The 21,516-nt window shown below is 34.7% G+C and overlaps 1 protein-coding gene across 2 annotated transcripts; it reads left to right on the top strand.

Annotated features, from left to right (window-relative positions):
- Window positions 1-4,553: 4,553 nt before the first annotated feature.
- LOC149175317 (F-box/LRR-repeat protein 3-like) lies at window positions 4,554-11,003 on the top strand. 2 transcript variants are annotated; one of them, XM_089419602.1, is made up of 7 exons: window positions 4,556-5,353; window positions 8,485-8,610; window positions 8,978-9,082; window positions 9,223-9,616; window positions 9,774-9,903; window positions 10,060-10,354; window positions 10,462-11,003. In XM_089419602.1, exons 1-7 carry the CDS (start codon window positions 4,718-4,720, stop codon window positions 10,717-10,719), a joined length of 1,944 nt encoding a protein of 647 aa, XP_089275728.1. In that variant the 5' UTR covers window positions 4,556-4,717; the 3' UTR covers window positions 10,720-11,003. The 2 variants fall into 2 exon arrangements, with proteins under 2 accessions (XP_089275729.1, XP_089275728.1); XM_089419603.1 differs by lacking the exon at window positions 8,485-8,610 and having other exon boundaries at window positions 4,554-5,353.
- The last annotated feature ends 10,513 nt before the right edge of the window (window positions 11,004-21,516 follow it).

The raw sequence follows: 21,516 nt of genomic DNA on the forward strand, positions 1-21,516 counted from the left end.
GGAAAAACCATATTTGAGCCTGAAGCAGTCACAGAAACAAGAACCCGACAACTACGAAATCAATTAAATTCAAAGTATCTCATTAAGTGGAAGAACTTACCCACTAAAGATTCCACATGGGAGGATGATAATTTTATACAGAAGCATCCATAACTACTCAAATGTTTAGGACAACACTTTTTTGAAGAAGATGGGCATGTTAGCTCCCTATAATATCAGTGTATCCCCCTTATTGTTATTTTAGTGTATCCCCTATTGTTATTATTGTGTCCATGTATTCCCCATATTGTTATTGTTGTGCCACATAGAATCTGACTATTTTTATTGTTGTGCCCTTACATTATTATTGTTATGTAGGCTCTGATTATATTGTGACCCCTTAGAATCCTATATATACCAAGGAGGTCTTATCATTTATATCATCCAATAATTGTTCATTTATGTAATGTAAAAGAGGTTTCCCTCTTGAAGAGGATAATTTTTAAGTCGCTCATCTATCTTTTATTTTGTTTTGTGAGCTGGTTGCATAACATTAAGACACCCATGAATTGTTGAAAGTTCAGATTAACTCCTGAGTGGCTTTCCTTGTGGCTAAGAAACCTCTTGGATTTTGGCTTAATATACTGAGAAATCCCCTGAAGGTGTGCTCTTTATTTCTGTAGTACTAAACATCTGAGAATCCTTCCTTTTTATTTATATACATATCTAGTCCTTCTCTTAAAACTGAGTTGAACTCTCTGAGCCATGCATTTACCTTGGGATTGATGTTTTACCAAACAGAGAATCATTGTGGGTTTGTAGTTAGGGGCTATTGAGAAATCACCTAAGAAATGGACTCTTCTTCTTACCATATGTTGACTGGTTGTTAGTGAGAACACTCCTGAGCTATTACCTCCTCAGACTCTAATCTGTCTCAGGGGTGGTTGAATTCAAGAAATAATAGCAGTACAGTTAGCCTACAATTGGGTGGAAATTTGAAGTCCCTCAGTTGACAAAAACATAAATAAAAGAAAAGTTGTTCACTCGTATCATTGTACATCTTAACACAATGTAGATGTTATATGTTATTGTTATATGGAAAACATTGTTATTGAGGGATGTGTGCATTCCTATGTGTTGGTGATAAGATATTTATATATTTACTCTCTTGATATGAGGGTTTTGGAAATCCCTGTATTGCTAGTATACTTGTGGTAGTTGCACGACCATGATGATTGTTCAGAGGTTTCATATAAATGTTGTTGTCGTGTGTGTATTTCCATGGCCTATTTATGATACTTTAGAAATGAATCTCCATGTTAAGAAATTGTTTTTTAAAGTATTGAGTTTGCATATTGTGTGGTTATGGAGCTTGCAGGATGTTATTTTCCTTACTCTTAAATGATGGAAAACATTGTTATTGAGAGATGTGTGCATTCCTATGTGTTGGTTATAAGATATTTATATGTTTACTCTCTTGATACGAGAGATTTGGAAATCCCTGTACTGCTGGTATATTCGTGGTCGTTGCAATACCATGATGATTGTTTAGAGGTTTCATATAAATGTTGTTGTGGTGTGTTTATTTCCATGGCCTATTTATTATACTTTAGAAAGGAATCTTCGTGTTAAGAAATTGTTGTTTAAAGCACTGAGTTTGCATATTGTGTGGTTATGGAGCTTGTAGGATGTTATTTTCCTTACTCTTAAATTATGGAAAACATTGTTATTGAGAGATGTGTGCATTCCTATGTGTTGGTGATAAGATCTTTATATGTTTACTCTCTTGATATGAGAGATTTCCATCTTTATATGTTTACTCTCTTGATATGAGGGATTTGGAAATCCCTATACTATTGGTATATTTGTGGTTGTTACAATACCATGATGATTATTCAGAGGTTTCGTATAAATGTTGTTGTGGTGTGTGTATTTCCATGGCCTATTTATTATACTTTAGAAAGGAATCTCCGTGTTAAGAATTGTTGTTTAAAGTATTGAGTTTGTATATTGTGTGGTTATGGAGCTTGTAGGGCTTGTAGGATGTTACTTTCCTTACTCTTAGAGTAGTAGAAGGAAGGTTATAATTGCATTGATACATCGGCAAGGTCGAGTATTGTTGTGGATGAGCTCACAAGTTATTGTCTACCATGATTTGACTATGTAAATGCCTATGTGAAAGGAAGGATCATGTTTATGTGGATGTGTATAATCATTATTGTTTTTTTCACTTGAACATGTCTTATTACATTGAGGAATCAATTTCATGTGTTTAATCATAATTGGGACAAGACCAGGGTCTCAAGAGAACCCTAGTCAAATCCTTGGAATGGTTGCAGAAAGATCCAAAAAGATATTCTAAGTTTTAAGGCAGATAGCCTATAATGGTCATTTTCGGGCCGGACTGAATAGGTTTGGAGGACTTGGCAGAGTTGTTTCGCAGCTTGAGTCTGGACCCGAACCGGGTTGGATCTGTATGTGTATTATATAACTATGGTGCAACAAAAATGTCGGGCACATAATTGGGTTAGTTTGGAGTGGAACCTAGTCAGAATAAAATATACATATAATATTATGAGTTGGGGCACGACGGAGAGAGTTCCATCCACCAACAGATGGGGCCACGCTCTCTGTTAGCATGTCCGATACCATTGTGCCCTTCCCATGTTTGGGAGCGATGGCGATGGCGTTCGAACATGGTTGGTCCCACATGGTTGACCATAGCGACATCACATTCCTTGATGGTGTGGAGCAACTTAGGTGAGGTGGACCCGCCACATAATTGCCATGTAGCAGGGCTAGTTGATGTGGCCAGTTTTAATGATCCAACAAGAAAATGAGCATAACTTTTGGTTCGAGTATCACATTTCAATAAAGTTAAAATCATCATAAAGTTATCGATGAAGTAGATGCGATGGTGTTAACCAAAGTGAATTCCAGTCACTTTGGGGATGAAGCAATTTTGTAGCCCCATTTCCACAATGAGACAATGGAGTTTGAGTTAAGTAAAAGTAACACCTCCCATCAGAAGTCCAAAAACAAAAAAGTGGGGGAGGGGGGCATTACACCTATATAAAGAGTTTAATTTCTTCATCACATTGATTCAATACAAAGATGAAAAAAATTATTTCTAAATATTTGTTATCACATAGTCTAAACTCTTTTTTGATATAGTCTCTAACCATTTCTATATACATTGATGAGAATTTTTATAATAAATTTTTATAATTTATCTTAATTATTCAAATTATGAAAGCAATCCCTATATATATTTGATGAAATTTTTTATAATTTATCTTAATTATTCAAATTATCAAAGCAATATTAATTAGTTAATAGAATTTTACCTTTATTTTATATTCAAGAGAAAATATTATTTTATTTATTAACTCATTATGATATTTAAAAAAACCTAATAAAAATGTTTTAAAATTTCAAAATATATGATTAAAAATATATTAAATAAACTTTTTATATAATTTTTATTTCACACATGTTTGATACAATTAATTAAATATAATTTATGGGAAAGGAAGCGCAATAAAGAAAGGAGTTATTTAACTATTATGCTTTTTCTAACTATATCAAAACAAAGTTTCATGTAATTAAAAAATATAATTTGCAGGAAAGTTCACATGACTAAATAAATATAATTTATGGAAATGCAGTGGTTTAATTGATAATGTTTTTGGGTTTTTAAGTAATATCTTTGTCCATTTTTATAGTTCGACATGACTAAATAAATATAATTTATTTCTATTTATGGAAATGTAGTGGTTCAAGTGATAATGTTTTTGGGTTTTTAAGTAAAATTTTTGTCAACTTTTATATAAATAAATTTAAATGGTTGAATGTATTTAATTTATTTCTATTTATGGAAATGTAGTGGTTCAAGTGATAATGTTTTTGGGTTTTTAAGTAAAATTTTTGTCAACTTTCATATAAATAAATTTAAATGGTTGAATGTATTTATATACTCAAAAACACCTTTCTAAACCACTTAATTTATGGTTTTGCTTTGTCGAATCCCAATGGAAAAGCAAAAAGCATGTAATAATCATAATACTTATTAATTACATGTAAATTACATAGTACTCAAAATAGAATTGGGAAAAAAAAGTTGTTTATCTCTCCCATTTTTTAAACTATATAAAAACAAAATTTATGAGATCAGGATACCAAAAATGCATGAAAGGTGTTAGAAATTTCCATTAAAAAATAATATCGAGAATAAGGGCTGTTGAACTGTGTACGGATGTAGTACACATGAATGCCGTGTGAGTACCTCCTTACTCAGTGGTCGTACTCGCCAAGCATGGTGGATTCCTGTCTTTTATCCGTACTTCCACGTCAGCATTGGGATAAACTGTTAACGGACGATCACGTGCCCCGATATCGACAGTGAGTCCGCACGACACATCTTACTACTAGTTATGACACGTAGGATTGACACTGAATCCGTAGGTACGACACGTCTTACTATTATATGACACGTAGGATCAACGGCCACAATTTTCGCGTTGACTGGCTGGCACGACATTTGCCAGGAGACTGACATTGCGGGATCTGATAAAACTCAATCCACCAGGGTCGCGTGGCAGATATAGCGGCGACCGAAAGATTAGTGATCATCGGCCTGTGTCAAGGTGCCGAAAGATGTAATGGGAATTGGAAATCTTTATAATAGTAATGGTAATTGGAAATTGACAGAGAGGACGCGTTAGGCTTTTAGGCAGCCATGAAGAGGTGTGAGGGATGCTTCGAGGTCGGCAGGTTGGAGGCCCTAGGCGACGACATTCTGCTGCAGGTTCTCGACAATATTAACGAAACTCGAGACAGGAATTCATGGTCTCTTGCTTGCAAACAGTTCTATCGACTCGAATCGGCCCGCAAGAGGAAAATCCGGTTGCTCAGAGGCGAAATGCTGCCAAGAATTCTCAAGAGATACCGAGCTGTAGAGCACCTGGACTTGTCCCTCTGCCCTCAGATCAGCGATCAGTGCCTGGGGTTCGTGGCCGCAGCGGCTGGGCCTAGTCTGCGCTCCATAGATCTTTCGAGGCTCGTCCGGTTTAGTCACCTGGGGCTCTCCGTTCTGGCTAAGGGCTGCGAGAATCTGGTGGAGATTGATGTTTCTTACTGCGCGAGATTTGGGGATATGGAGGCTGCTGCCATTTCCAATGCCAAGAATCTGCAGACCCTGAAATTAGTGAGGTGCCAGATGGTTTCTGACTTGGGTTTGAGCTTAATAGCCGTGGGGTGCAGGAAGCTCCAGGATTTGAATCTCAAATGGTGTGTGGGAGTTAGTGATTTGGGTGTTGAGCTCGTGGCTATAAAGTGCAAAGAATTGAGGTCTCTGGATGTTTCTTACTTACAGGTATGCTTACTTCCTTGTAAGGTGGTCACATGGGCATTTAAATACCAAAGAAGATTGAAAATTATAGATGCCAACTATTATCATTTATCAGTTGGAGTAATCTCGTAGCAAACTTCTTCTGGGTGTCGGAATCTGGCGGTGTAACAAGTCAGAGTTCCCTCATTCGGGATTTTTATGGAAATTCGATAATTTAGATTGACTCAGACATTAACAAAATTTTTAGGGGTATTTTGGATTATGGTGGAACGATGGCCATGTTGGAATTTTTTTATCAAATTCTTATGAAATTAGTGAAAAAAAAATCATTTAATCTGGCCTCATGTTGAACTGTTTCCCAAACCATCTGTGTCTTCTTCCATAGATATGGACAAGGATTAACACAAACTCATATAAATCCAAGGATTAACACAAACTCATATAAATCCAAGCATTAACACAAACTCATATAAATCCAAGCATTAACACAAACTCATATAAATCTAATATAGATATGATATGAGTGGGCCTAATCTAGATATGATATGAGTGGGCTAATATGAGTGGGCCTAATAGTTAAGAGCATGTGTTTCCCACAAACTCGTATAAATCTAATTTAGATACATATAAATCTTATCTACATATAAATCTAATTTAGATACTATAAGAGTGGGCCTAATAGTTATGAGTGGGCCTAATAGTTAAGAGCATGTGTTTCCCTCTCAACATTATAGTTAAGAGCATGTGTTTCCCACAAACTCGTATAAATCTAATCTAGATACATATAAATCTTATCTACATATAAATCTAATTTAGATACTATAAGAGTGGGCCTAATAGTTATGAGTGGGCCTAATAGTTAAGAGCATGTGTTTCCCTCTCAACATTATAGAGGGGGTGGTACAATATGTATCTCTTCGTAGAGAGTAGAATATGTAGCTACGAATATGTATCTCTTTGTAGCTCTGAATAGCTGTACAGAGGTGGTACCTTGTCTCATAAACAAAAAATCTTGATGTCTAGATAATGATAATAATAAAAAGTAATGATAATAATAAAAATACCTTTTCTCACAAACAAAAATCTCTTCGTAGAGGGTAGAATATGTAGCTACGAATATGTATCTCTTTGTAGCTCTGAATAGCTGTACAGAGGTGGTACCTTGTCTCACAAACAAAAAATCTTGATGTCTAGATAATGATAATAATAAAAAGTAATGATAATAATAAAAATACCTGGTCTCACAAACAAAAAAATCTTGATGTCTAGATAATGATAATAATAAAAAAGTAACCTCAACATTTGATATGTTAAATTCCAATATTTGACACACTTGCTATTTTTGTGAATTGAGTTATGCACCCTATTTTGAGAATCCCGTCATTTGATACATTGGCTATTTTTGTGAATTGAAATGTGCTCCCTAATGTGTTATGCACCTTGAGTACCATATCTTGAATTTCAGTATTTGATACATAGGCTGTTTTTGTGAATTGAGAATTGTACCCTTGAGCTTCGTAACGTTGAAACTAGGATTTAGATGAGTCAGCTAGTGTCTACATCTGATGTAGACAATAACACTGTCTATATTCAATGCATACATGCACTTTGATCGATGAGTCACCCCCATCTGGGCTGTAGAACACTTCGGCTTCGAACCATAGTTACCATGTCTGAATGCCAATTTCATATTTGGTACGATACTTCAAAAATCTGGTTGGAAAAATTCTAGTACAATGAAAATTACGTAGTATACATTTTCAATAATCATCAAATCTCAAAGTTTCCTTCCTAAATACTCAACCTAAATGCCAGAGGTTGCACCCTACTCCGATATGCACCCTGAGGTTACATGTCCTGATTAAAATACCTACCTGATATATTGGCTATGTTTGTTGATTGAGATATGCGCCCTCGAAACCAGGATTTGGATGGATATGAGATATGCACCCTCTAGCTTCGCAACCTCAAAATCAAGATTCAGACAGGTCTGCTAAACTAATGTGACTAATACATTTTTTAGATTCAATGCAACTTTCACACACATGAACACACAAAGTATTTGCTCGATCGGCCACCCCCACCAGGGGAAGAAAACTTGGCTTCCAACTATGGTTAACAAATATATGATACCACTTTAACTGGTCTGAAATTCGTATTGTCATTTTAACTGATGCTTTGAACAAATATATGATACCACTTTGAAGCTGTGTTACTAATTAATGCTTATTAACCCAAACTAACAAAGAATAAGACATACACACCAAAGTATTATACAATGAAAGATAAGAGTGCTATCACCAAATAAGTCGTTTTACATACTGAACACACAAGGTGTTTGGTGGATCCCCACTCCAGCCTGGGCTGTAGAGCATCTCTTTTTTTTGGTGCAAAACATAAGTGGTGTGACAATTCTTTGGAGTTTTCTTTTTCCTAATAAACACTTATTAACCCAATATAACAAACAATAAGCTATACACCTGTAATATTACATAATGAAAGAGTCAAAGAGTAATACGATTGATCGTTTTACATACTGAACACACAAGGTGTTTGGTGGATCCCCACTCCAGCCTGGGCTGTAGAGCATCTCTTTTTTTTGGTGCAAAACATAAGTGGTGTGACAATTCTTTGGAGTTTTCTTTTTCCTAATAAACACTTATTAACCCAAAATAACAAACAATAAGCTATACACCTGTAATATTACATAATGAAAGAATCAAAGAGTAATATGATTGATTGAGGGGCAATGCTCCACATTACAAGAATGGCGTTGGATTCCACGGAAAATCTTAGGATATATCCAAATAACCTAAAAGGCGATTTTATGAAATAGGCATGTTTATCTTTGTATATTGGGAGAATGCTATGAACTTTATATACACTGATTTCTCCATCATTTCTCAAGCAGGCCAATTTTTGGTCAACCTATTGGTTAATTATTCAAGTGCCTTTTTCTTGGTTAGTGACACCATATGAAGAAGAACTTGTCCTATTAGTTGAGATTAGATGTTGAGATTTAGTGTTGTCTTGTGAGCAATTGAACTTGTTCATTGCATAAATGCTGTTAGTACGATATATTGGTAGTGAGTGTATGTGCTTTCTAAGGATCTTATTTTTTGGAGTTGCTCCTAACTAGGGTGTTATTGTTGCAGATAACAAACAAATGTATTGCATCCATCACACAACTTTCTTACCTAGAGACTTTTGTATCAGTTGGTTGTGTCTGTATAGATGACAAAGGCCTTACTTTGCTCAAGAATGGTTGCAAATCATTGCAGGTATTTGAAATTACCAATTTGTCACTGGCATTATCCAGCTAGTTCTTGCGTAATGATGTCATTTTCCTGTGGATTTTCAAGCTTAGTGAATGCTTTCAAATGCTGTGTACAAGACTTCTAAACTAACTGTGTTAGTTTAGAATAGTCGGTTGGATAACAGTCGTATGTTGTCCATTGAACTATGGTTAAATGGTATATGGAATCTGTTGATACTAGATTTTATACATTTAGGATTCGCTTCATTGTATTATTATGGTACAGAGTTTTCTATTTGGCTTACACTTCCATCTTGTAAACTGGATTTGAGTTGGGCTTTTAGGATATTTTAATTACTAAAGCGTGACTTTAAACTGATGCTGTGTTGCAGAGGCTTGATGTTTCGAAATGTCAGAGTATGAGTTCGACTGGTATAATTTCCCTTGCAAACGGATGTATAGCCTTGCAGCAACTAAACTTAGCCTATTGCATCCCTGTAAGTAAAAGGCAAACATGGAAGTGGTTGGAGCTGTATACTTTTAACATTTTAGCCCTAATATTGAACCATACATTTCGGCTCTAGTATTCAACCATACAGTAGTGTCTCAAAATGTTCATGTATTTGTTGAACAACAGGTCACAAATGCTCTTCTTGCGAGCTTCGACAAATATGACAGCCTGCAATCCATACGATTTGATGGCTGTGAAATTTCTAGCTCAGGTTTGAAGTCTATTGGGAAAAGCTGCAAGTCTCTGATGGAATTGAGCTTAAGCAAGTGTACTGGGGTGACAGATGAAGGAATCTCTGCACTAGTGGGAGGCTGCACAGGGTTGAAAATTCTAGATATCACCTGTTGCCGTGATCTCACTGATGCTGCTATCACAGCTGTTGCAACATCCTGTGGAAATCTTTCATGTCTTAAGATGGAATCCTGTGCCCTGGTCACTGAGAGAAGCTTATATATGCTAGGAGATCGCTGCCCCTTTATAGAAGTACTAGATCTCACCGATTGTAGTGTAAGCAATACAGGTTTGTACATTCACTCGATGCCCAATTTAGTGTAGTAATTGGTGATACCTATATTTATGCATTGATGGATTTTTATATCTTTCTGGCATATGTTGTCCAAGCAATATGCAAAAACGCTAGATATCCAGTTAATCCTGGATGCTGCCTATCGCTGCAGGACTGAAATCCATTTCCAGGTGCACTGGATTGACTACCTTGAAACTAGGCCTATGCGAAAATATATCCAATGAGGGTTTAACCCATATTGCTGCTCACTGTTCAAACCTCCAAGAGATTGATTTATACAGGTATACATTCTCTTTTCAGGACATTATCTCATGTTTTCAGCAACACTAGGTGAGCATGTGTAAGTTTTGATACATTTGTTACTTAGGTATTTGATTGGAAGTGCTTTTTCTAATAACCTGAATTTTTCAGACTAATCATGGATATTTTCATGCCAGGTCTGTGGGAATTGGTGATACTGGATTAGCAGCACTTGCCAGTGGTTGTCCAAAGCTCAGAATGGTCAATCTCTCATATTGTATAGGTATCACAGATCATGGGCTGAAATCTCTGGCTCAACTAGAAAAACTTTATAACCTTGAGATTCGGGGTTGCTTCCTTGTAACATCTGCAGGGATTTCTGCCATTGCCTCGGGATGTAAGCGTCTGGTAGAGTTGGATATTAAGAGGTGCTACCGTGTTGATGATATGGGAATGATGACTGTAGTTCAATGTTGCATAAACTTGAGACAGGTAAGGTGTTTTCGTGACCTTAAGTTGTTTATTCTATGTGAATATGTCTATCTCACCCTTTTTGGAGATGATTTGTCTTTGACTGTGAAAAGGTACGGCTTGTGCAGATAAATGTTTCATACTGTCCAATTTCAGATGCTGGCTTTTTGGCATTGGTGAATCTTAGTTGCTTGCAAAACGTGAATCTAGTGCATCTCAGAAATGTTTCTTTGGATGCCTTTGCGTTTGTTTTGCTAGCTTGTGAGAGCCTAAAGAAAATCAAGCTTTTAAAACAATTAAAATCCTTGCTTTCATCCAATTTAATTAGACATGTAGAAAATAAAGGCTGCAGAATCCGATGGGTGGAGAAGCCTCCTTTTATTTAATCGTAGAAAATAGCTAAACTTTGATCCATGAAGACCTCTTAATCCATGGTGAGAGCATGAGGTCTAATAAGTTCGGAGCCGTGTATTCATCATCTCAAAATTGCAAAAGAATTTTCAAGTCCTGGTTGTTTGAGCAGAAAATTTATAAGGTAAGTTGTTGTCTATAAGGTAAGTTCTTGTCTATATGAAACTTTTTATTAGGATATATAAGTTTCAATGGGTAATATTAATTTTCAATGCTAAAACTTTTAATCATTTAAGATATATGAATATTTTTCTGTAAATATTATATTTATATTTTCTCTCTTTATAGCAGTTTTTATACGAGTATGTATATCTAGTCTCACCCTTTTATATATAGAGGGTTTTTTTTAATAGTATTAATATTATTATTATTTGTTATAAATTTTAAGTTATTTTGGGGGTGATATGTATATATTATCAGCCTGACAACATCTTTATTATATTAGATTGTAAATGCATCGAGATTTATGTTGCAGAAAGTAGTTGTTTCACTAGTTGATTATAATTTTTTAAGTTTCCCATGTTTTTTTATTTTTTAATACATTTTTGAATTATACATTTAAATATAACTTTTTACTTAATTTTCCAAATTGAAATTGATATCTTATTTCCTCGTTAACTGTGTGCCAACATATTTGCATCCTGTATTGATTTTATGTTTTTTAACAACTCTGGTGTTTTTCAACAACCTTCAAAAACCATCTTTCAAGAGAGCTATTTATCTTACAGTAATAGGTTAGAGATATGTTTGAAATTTAATTTCCGATTTCTCCTTCAAAAACCATCTCGCAAGAGAGCTATTTATCTTACAGTAATAGGTTAGAGATATGTTTGAAATTTAATTTCCGATTTCTCACTTAAGGAAAAGAGATTTGAGATTTGATCAAGATGAGCTATTTATCCTACAATAATAGGTTAGAGATATGTTTGAAATTTAATTTCCGATTTTTCACTTAAAAAAAAGAGATTTGATCTTTGATCCTATGGATTTAGACTAGTTTTATTATTGTAAAACTAGTCTAAATCCATCTATCAAGCAGAGAGAAGGATATCTCTTCTCGTTAAGTGAGAAATCGGAAATTAAATTTCAAACATATCTCTAACCTATTATTGTAAGATAAATAGCATATATAACACGGACTTGTTTAAGGATGCGAAGATTTCGCTTGGATCTTGATTTTCTCCTCAGAGCTGGTGTCGCTTGGATGGTAATTTTCATTTTTTCTCTTCAAAATTCGGTGATTTTTTTTCAAAAAATTTAAAACTAGGAGTGTTTGAATCTTTTTTTTAATGGTGGAAATGGATTCAGCACCCTCAAGAAGAATTCCCAAGCACCTAAAATTTTGAAACTTGACAGCTGTAACCTATATTTCTAAAAATTCCCGTTGGATTTTGTCAAGATACTGCTTGAAAAATCATTTTTTCCTGGCAAAATTGTGGCCCGTTTAAACTACCGTTATATTCTACAACAAAACTTCACTTGAACATTATTATATAAATCATATGGTTTAAGGTTCAAATTCCCTCATCAAGCCAACAAAATAAAATAAAAACATTATATAAAAGAATACCTGTAAAAATTAAAATGTTTAAACCAAGCAAAAGATAGTTTAAACAGCAAAAGAATAAAAACATTCTATAAAAGAATACATGTAAAATTTAAAATGTTTAAACCAAGCAAAAGATAGTTTAAACAGCAAAAGATGCAGCATAACATGGCCAATGAAATATGTTTTATTTGCTCTAATTATCTATGCTTATATTGCAATAGTCTAGAAACAAGTGCATGAGTGAATTTATTTGGCATTCCAATTATTATGTTTTATAAATGTTTTAATGGAAGTGGGACTGTGACTAAATATACTTATCTGGTAATGCTCAAGTTTCTAAGTATGTTGAAATAGTTCTCTAGTTTGTTTTCATAGACTTGCGGAGGCTAAAACAGGTTATACTAGAAATTACTGACACGTGCAACCTTGGCAAATCCCTTTCCAGCCGTGAAAGAATACTTGGCAATCACTCTATCATATTTATGGGGCTGAGAAGATTTGCCTAAAAATACACAAGGAAAAAAGTTGTTGTAAATTGGCCCTGAATTGTTTTTGGGTGCTGCTCATTGAGAGCTTTTTATGTCGTCTATTGTTAATTTGCACTCTGTTTTTTAAGATCGCATGAGCTGCATTCTTTGTGTCATGAGAAGCTTTAACTGAGTTATTAACTCATTCCAAACATTCAGTGTGTCATGAGAAAGCTTTATTTGAGGCATTAAACTATTCCAAATATTTTCATCAGTCATGAGAATAGAAGGTTGCTTTATTATCATCTAACAATGAAATTAGGTGAGAATAACAATGAAATTAGGTGAGAATAGAAGGTTGCTTTATTATCATCTAAAATTAGGAGGGATACCCAGATGTTTAAATATTTTGTTTACATTTTATTATGGTTAGGGATACCGAGTTGTTCAAATATTTTGTTTACATAAAAATATTATTTTAAAACTATGTATTGTCAAAATCTGGAGTCCAAAAACTGCCAATCAAACTATTTTACCTCAAATTTATTTTAATTATTATTTTTTATTTTTTATCTTTCTTATATATATATATATATATTTATGTAATTTGACTGAGTCGAAATGTTTACATAATAGGAGGACATTACAACTTCTCTTTCACACTGACTTAGAGAGTACCTTTCGAGACAAGTATACAATGAGATTTTGGAACTCCTACTTTAAATGTTATAAGAGTTAAAAATAACCTTATAGATTGATCAATTGCAATTTAAAATATAATTCAAGTGATTTTATGCATTATAAAAGATTATTAATTGAGTTCAATAATTTTATGTTTGTCACAATCTTGAATGAAATACAATGAATTATTTTACATGGGTTGTTACGAATATTTCTAATAATTTGATTGATGCATATGAATTGTGATGTGCTCTTTATAGCTAACAAAGAAGGTGCAAGATCCTTATTGGTCTTTGGAGTTTCATTTTTGGTCATAAAATTAATGATAGATCAATTTAATTAAAAACTTTTCTCTTCAAAATCAAATGAGATCTCCCTTAATTGAAAAGAGTTTTGATCTTTCACATAAAGCAAGAGTTGAATGAGGAAGCATATCATTTGGCTATGTTTGCATCTAAACTTAGTGTTGAAACAATATAAAAAATGGGGTTATGGGCTTTAAAACAATCCCCTAAATTCATAATCAAGTGGTGAGTAATGTGCACGATTCTCAATATGGAGTATTTAAGTCTAATAATATCGACAAACCTTTGGAAAGACGATTAATGGAGCTTCATTCTGCTAGCCCTTAGATGAATTTACACCAAACTTGTGAATATTTAACACTATTTGTTTCCCTGGTTTGTGGTCTATGTAGGAGTTTTAGTTTTCTTTGGTTTCTTTTCCCTATCTTCATGTGCTTTCGATAGGCAAACTTCTTTCATCTTCAATCCTCCCCCTTGGGTTTGAGCTCCCTATGGTGTCCCTGCAATAGTGAAGTAGTGGAGGGTAGAGAAAGATTTAACACCAATCAATTTGAAGGAAAACCAATGAGAAATATTTGTAGCTTAAGATATGATAATACCTCTTTCTATTTCTAATTTTAGAAATTGGGTAAAGAAAAATATGAAACTCTAGCATTTTCCCCTCAAAAAATTCGTTAGTCGTTTGGAGGTTCTAATTTGTGCATCTCTTGGGGAGGTTTTATTTTTGTGGTTCATTTTCGTTATGTTGAACTAGTTGTTTTCCATGTATTCAAAATCAAAGATGGCGTTGTTAAGGCTTGTTTCCAACTTCTATGGTGTTAAGCCCTACTTCTCCCAATTTCTAGCAACTCTTTATATTAGCAGGTATTTGCTTGGTACCCTTGTGCTTGACCTTACAAGACATGAAGGAAATGTTATTGTGGATAACATTGATTTCACAACAATCCATAGAATTTTACAATGGCATAAAGAGGTGATGTAACATACCCATCCCCTTGAGGCTTGATTAAGGCTATGGGGTATCTAGACCTAGTGTCATTGCTCACCTTAAGGAAGTGGGGTTATAAAAAATTCCTCTTACTGCAATCACCTCAAAACTCATTCATGAGATCACCACTATCTTCTGTTTGTTAACAGCGTTCGAATGATATGAACTTTGTCCAAAACTAAACTTTAAACTAGAAGTTATGTCCTTTTAAATATTTTTCTTTAAGCCACCTCACTATCTTAGTAATACGACATGGAACCACTTCACTGGACCACGTGGCTAGTTTAGCCAACTTAGACATATTGACCATCGGGATCCCTGAGTAATTTCTTTTGCGGTTAAACTCGGTTATCTCATTTTTCCCAACCTAAAATTGGGTCTTCAACTAACAGATCATGTCTTCTTATTATCAGTTGTTTTTGTCTATTAATCACCGAGCCCCCAACGACTGGGACAACGAGCATACTTTTCTTCGAACATATTCCATTCTCAACACCTAACAACAAGTTTTCCATTGACAAATCCTAACTCTCATCAATTGTCATCTGTCCACTGGCTCCTTGGACCCTCGACCACCAGGCATACCTCACTGCTTCCAATTTGGGAATCATTCAATTGCTGGCACCCGACATGCAAATATTCTCGCATGTTGATAGGTTGATAGCTAGACATGCCAATTAGCCAATATATTGATATGTCGATAGATTGATAGCCTAACATGCCCAAACATCAATAACTGACATGTCAATAGGCCGATAGCCCAACGTGCCGACACATAGCATCCATATCACTATAGCCTAGTTGCCACCTACCCACCACCCTAGTGCTACTACAAACTTCGATCCTTGACATCTTGTCAAGTCATCTGGCCATGTAAGCATGTCATGTCATCTCCATGTTAGTGCTACATCATCTCCACATTAATGCCACATCGCTAAAATGTCATCTAAGACATTCTTCATGCCATGTCATCTTTTTGAGAACATAAATTTGCCATTAAATATTTCTAAAGGAAAAAGGGTCAAACACCCAATTTCAAGAGCCAATCCATCAAAACTTTGATGAAAAATACTAATTCAATGACAAAAAGGTTTTTGGCACTTGTTGGTAGTTTGGGTCATTGATGTTGGGGTAAAGTTATAGTAGTTGTAGATGGAAATGCTTGACACATCAAGGCATGATAACTTAAGAGCAAGCTTGTCAATCTAATAAATATCGTGGGTTTGGTCGATATTGGGCATTCCTGAAGGAAGTGTTCACTAGTTAGATCTCAATGCCCGATACTCGATAGCCCAAGACTCCAATAACTCTACCTTCCTACGGTTTAAGCCCCCATTTTGGCTAAGCTCTTGGTCATAGGCCTAAGTTGACCAATTGACTAGGGGTTGAAGCATAGGACTTCTATTCCCAAAATCAAACTTCCACCATAGAAATTCAACCATCAAATGGTCAATCCCCGAAATTCTAAGGGACCATCTTCGAATTTCTGTAATTTCTAATAGAGATCCTAGGCCTATTCTAAAGGTTTGAGATCGGCTCTAACAGGGGAGAACTTCTAGATTTAAGACATCTGTGGTTTATATCTTTTGAAATAACCGGAGAATCTACAGTAAAAACCAATTTCCGTCAATGTTTCAAATCCCAACTGAGATCCATCATTAGGACTGCTTGAATGCTTGATAGTAAAAGAGCTTAATTGAGGGATTTAAATAGTAATGAGGAGAGACGACAATTTTTAAGAAAATGCAGGTCTGCAGCTCTTCTTGCTATCTTCACTCTAAATTTTTCGAGTAAAATGATTTCACTCCATGTATCCCCTCCGTATAGGGAAATGATTTTGGATTTAACACATCTGTGGTTTATATCTTTTGAAATTACCTGAGAATCCACAGTAAAAACTATTTTTCTATCAACGTTTCAAATCCCAATTGGGATCCATCATCAGGACTGCTTGAATGCTTGATAGTAGAAGAGCTTCATTGAGGGATTTAAATAGTAATGAGGAGAGACGACAATTTTTAAGAAAATGCAGGTCTGCAGTTATTCTTGCTATCTTCACTCTAAATTTTTCAAATAAAATGATTTCACTCCATGTATCCACTCCGTATAGGGAAATGATTCTGGATTTAAGACATCTGTGGTTTATATCTTTTGAAATTACCAGAGAATCCATAGTAAAAACCATTTTTCCGTCAACGTTTCAAATCCCAATTGGGATCCATCATCAGGACTGCTTGAATAACTGATAGTAGAAGAGCTTAATTGAGGGATTTAAATAGTAATGAGGAGAGATGACAGTTTTTAAGAAAATGCAGGTCTGCAGCTCTTCTTGCTATCTTCACTCTAAATTTTTTGAGTAAAATGATTTCACTCCATGTATTCCCTCCATATAGGGAAATGATTTTGGATTTAAGACATCTGTGGTTTATATCCTTTGAAATTACCGGAGAATCCAGAGTAAAAACCATTTTTTCGTCAACGTTTCAAATCCCAACTGGGATCCATCTTCAGGATTGCTTGAATGCTTGATAGTAGAAGAGCTTAATTGAGGGATTTAAATAGTAATGAGGAGAGACAACAATTTTTAAGAAAATTCAGGTCTGCAGCTCTTCTTGCTATCTTCACTCTAAATTTTTCGAGTAAAATGATTTCACTCCATGTATCCCCTCCGTATAGGGAAATGATTCTGGATTTAAGACATGTGGTTTATATCTTTTGGAATTACCAGAGAATCCACAGTAAAAACCATTTTTCCGTCAAAGTTTCAAATCCCAACTGAGATCCATCATCAGGACTACTTGAATACTTGATAGTAGAAGAGCTTAATTGAGGGATTTAAATAGTAATGAAAAGAGATGACAATTTTTAAGAAAATGCAGGGCTGTAGCTCTTCTTGCTATCTTCACTCTAAATTTTTCGAGTAAAATGATTTCACTCCATGTATTCCCTCCGTATAGGGAAATGATTCTGGATTTAAGATATCTGTGGTTTATATCTTTTGAAATTACCGGAGAATCCACAGTAAAAACAATTTTTTCGTCAACGTTTCAAATCCCAACTAGGATCCATCATCAGGACTGCATGCATGCTTGATAGTAGAAGAGCTTAATAGAGGGATTTAAATAGTAAGGAGGAGAGATGACAGTTTTTAAGAAAATGTAGGTCTACAGCTCTTGTTGCTATCTTCACTCTAAATTTTTCGAGTAAAATGATTTCACTCCATGTATCCCCTCCGTATAGGGAAATGATTTTGGATTTAAGACATCTGTGGTTTATATCTTTTGAAATTACCGAAGAATCCGCAGTAAAAACCATTTTTCCGTCAATGTTTCAAATCTCAACTGGGATCCATCATCAGGACTGCTTGAATGCTTGATAGGAGATGTTAATTGAGGGATTTAAATAGTAATGAGGAGAGACGTCAGTTTTTAAGAAAATGCAGGGCAACAGCTCTTCTTGCTATCTTCACTCTAAATTTTTCGAGTAAAATGATTTCACTCCATGTATCCCCTCCGTATAGGGAAATGATTATGGATTTAAGACATTTGTGGTTTATATTTTTTGAAATTATCGGAGAATCCACCGTAAAAACTATTTTTCCGTCAACATTTCAAATCCTAACTGGGATCCATCATCAGGATTGTTTGAATGCTTGATAGTAGAAGAGCTTAATTGAGAGATTTAAATAGTAATGAGGAGAGACGACAGTTTTTAAGAAAATGCAGGTATGTAGCTTTTTTTGCTATCTTCACTCTAAATTTTTCGAGTAAAATGATTTCACTCCATGTATCCCCTCCGTATAGGGAAATGATTCTAGATTTAAGACATTTGTGGTTTATATCCTTTGAAATTACCAGAGAATCCACAGTAAAAACCATTTTTCCATCAACATTTCAAATCCCAACTGGGATCCATCATCAGGATTGCTTAAATGCTTGATAGTGGAAGAGCTTAATTGAGGGATTTAAATAGTAATGAGAAGAGACGACAGTTTTTAAGAAAATGCAGGTCTGCAGCTCTTCTTGCTATCTTCACTCTAAATTTTTCGAGTAAAATGATTTCACTCCATGTATCCCCTCCGTATAGGGAAATGATTTTGGATTTAAGACATCTGTGGTTTATATCTTTTGAAATTACCAGAGAATCCACAGTAAAAACCATTTTTCCGTCAACGTTTCAAATCCCAACTGGGATCCATCATCAGGACTGCTTGAATGCTTGATAGTAGAAGAGCTTAATTGAGGGATTTAAATAGTAATGAGGAGAGACAACAATTTTTAAGAAAATGCATGTATGCAGCTCTTCTTGCTATCTTCACTCTAAATTTTGCGAGTAAAATGATTTCACTCCATGTATCCCCTCCGTATAGGGAAATGATTTTGGATTTAAGAGATCTGTGGTTTATATCTTTTGAAATTACCGGAGAATCCACAGTAAAAACCATTTTTTCGTCAACGTTTCAAATCCCAACTGGGATCCATCATCAGGACTGCTTGAATGCTTGATAGTAGAAGAGCTTAATTGAGGGATTTAAATAGTAATGAGGAGATACGACAATTTTTAAGAAAATGCAGGTCTGCAGCTCTTCTTGCTATCTTCACTCTAAATTTTTCGAGTAAAATGATTTCACTCCATGTATCCCCTTCGTATGGGGAAATGATTCTGGATTTAAGATATCCGTGGTTTATGTCTTTTGAAATTACGGGAGAATCCACAGCAAAAACAATTTTTCTGTCAACGTTTCAAATCCCAACTGGGATCCATCATCAAGACTGCGTGAATGCTTGATAGTAGAAGAGTTTAATTGAGGGATTTAAATAGTAATGAGGAGAGATGACAGTTTTTAAGAAAATGCAGGTCTGCGGCGCTTCTTGCTATCTTCACTCTAAATTTTTCGAGTAAAGTGATTTCACTCCATGTATCCCCTCCGTATAGGGAAATGATTCTAGATTTAAGACATCTTTGGTTTATATCTTTTGAAATTACTGGAGTATCCACAGTAAAAACCATTTTTCCATCAATTTTTCAAATCTCAACTGGGATCCATCATCAGGACTGCTTGAATGCTTGATAGTAGAATAGCTTAATTGAGGGATTTAAATAGTAATGAGGAGAGACGACAGTTTTTAAGAAAATGCAGTTTTGCAGCTCTTCTTACTATCTTCACTCTAAATTTTTCGAGTAAAATGATTGCACTCCATGTATCCCCTCCGTATAGGGAAATGATTCTGGATTTAAGACATCTGTGGTTTATATATTTTGAAATTACCAGAGAATCCACAGTGAAAACCATTTTTCCGTTAACGTTTCAAATCCCAATTGGGATCCATCATCAGCACTGCTTGAATGCTTGATATTAGAAGAGCTTAATTGATTGATTTAAATAGTAATGAGGAGAGACGATAGTTTTTAAGAAAATGCAGGTCTGCAGCTCTTCTTGTTATCTTCACTCTAAATTTTTCGAGTAAAACGATTTCACTCCATGTATCCCCTCCGTTGTTGAGCGATAAAAGGTGTCTTTTTAACTCTTAATTATCTTCACATTAATTGTCAACCCAGGGACGACTTTTTATTTCAAGAGTGTACTCAGTCTGAGGCGGCTATTTACTCAAGAGTAATGTTTTGCAGTATAGTGCTTAAAATGCAAAAGTAAATGAATGCTTGAAATAAAATCTACTTACAATTAAAAGAAACTTAACACTCTGAAACTTAAATCATTCACTGAAAAAACCACAACAATTATCAGTCAAGGATACAGTAGCAATAACTCATTCCTTGTTTAACTGATATAAATTAAATCAAGCATAAATAAGATCCACAATCTGAGAACTTAGGCAGCGATAGCCAATGTCCTTTACAGTTGTTGGTCTCACACACAACACTAAATAACCAATTGGAAATTGCAAAGAACTAAATCAATCGTGCTACTGCAACTTAATCAAAATGAGACAATTGCGCTAACTAGAAGAATGCTGAAAGGCAAGCTTAAATAATTGCAGAAAGTAAATGAACAGCAGTGCTAAGTATTAGAAATGAACAACCAAACTATTATAGCTATAATGAATAGAAAACTGTTAAATCACTGGAGTGATCAGCGAAGCTTTGTAGATGAAATGAACAGCACAACAATATGCTTGCGAAAAGTAGTGATCTCTGTTAGGAAAGAAATGAACAACAACGCAATTTAAGTACAGTATATAAAACATATTAATTCATTCAATTTGGAAATACCAAGCAATAAAATAATACGATTATGATAAATAGAAATAAAATCAAACCATCACACGATAGAAATTGTAAATATATAATATACCGCAGTAGCGTAATCCACCAGAGGCTGGGCCCTTAGCCGCCAGTGGATGCTGCTGAGCTACTTCATATAAGGCGAATGAACAGCAACTCCCAAATCATATATTAATCATTAAACTTGGTTGACATTACAATAGTAAAAGCCTTGAGAATTACAACATGCAACAATCTCTTTTTCCTCCTATCCTATCATGAATCATAAATCTTTAATTCTGAATCTCTAATTCTCAAATCATAATTCTGCATTCTCTTAGCCATCCTCTCCATTCTCTCCGCCACCCCAATACATAATACATATTCTCCTTTTATAATCATAAAGAAGAGAAATCAAATAGTAAATATGATCTCTCATAACAATATTGGATTGTTTCTAATAAATTGATCAACAAGAAAATATACTTTCATCCATCTTTCAACAAGAGCAAGGCGAATTTGGTTTTGTAGCTGAGATTTGGAAAATGGCCACACAACAA

This window comes from Pinus tabuliformis, chromosome 4_1, assembly GCF_031772625.1.
Source record: "Pinus tabuliformis cultivar Carrire ecotype Pingquan chromosome 4_1, CPIR1, whole genome shotgun sequence".
Classification (NCBI taxonomy): Eukaryota; Viridiplantae; Streptophyta; class Pinopsida; order Pinales; family Pinaceae; genus Pinus; species Pinus tabuliformis.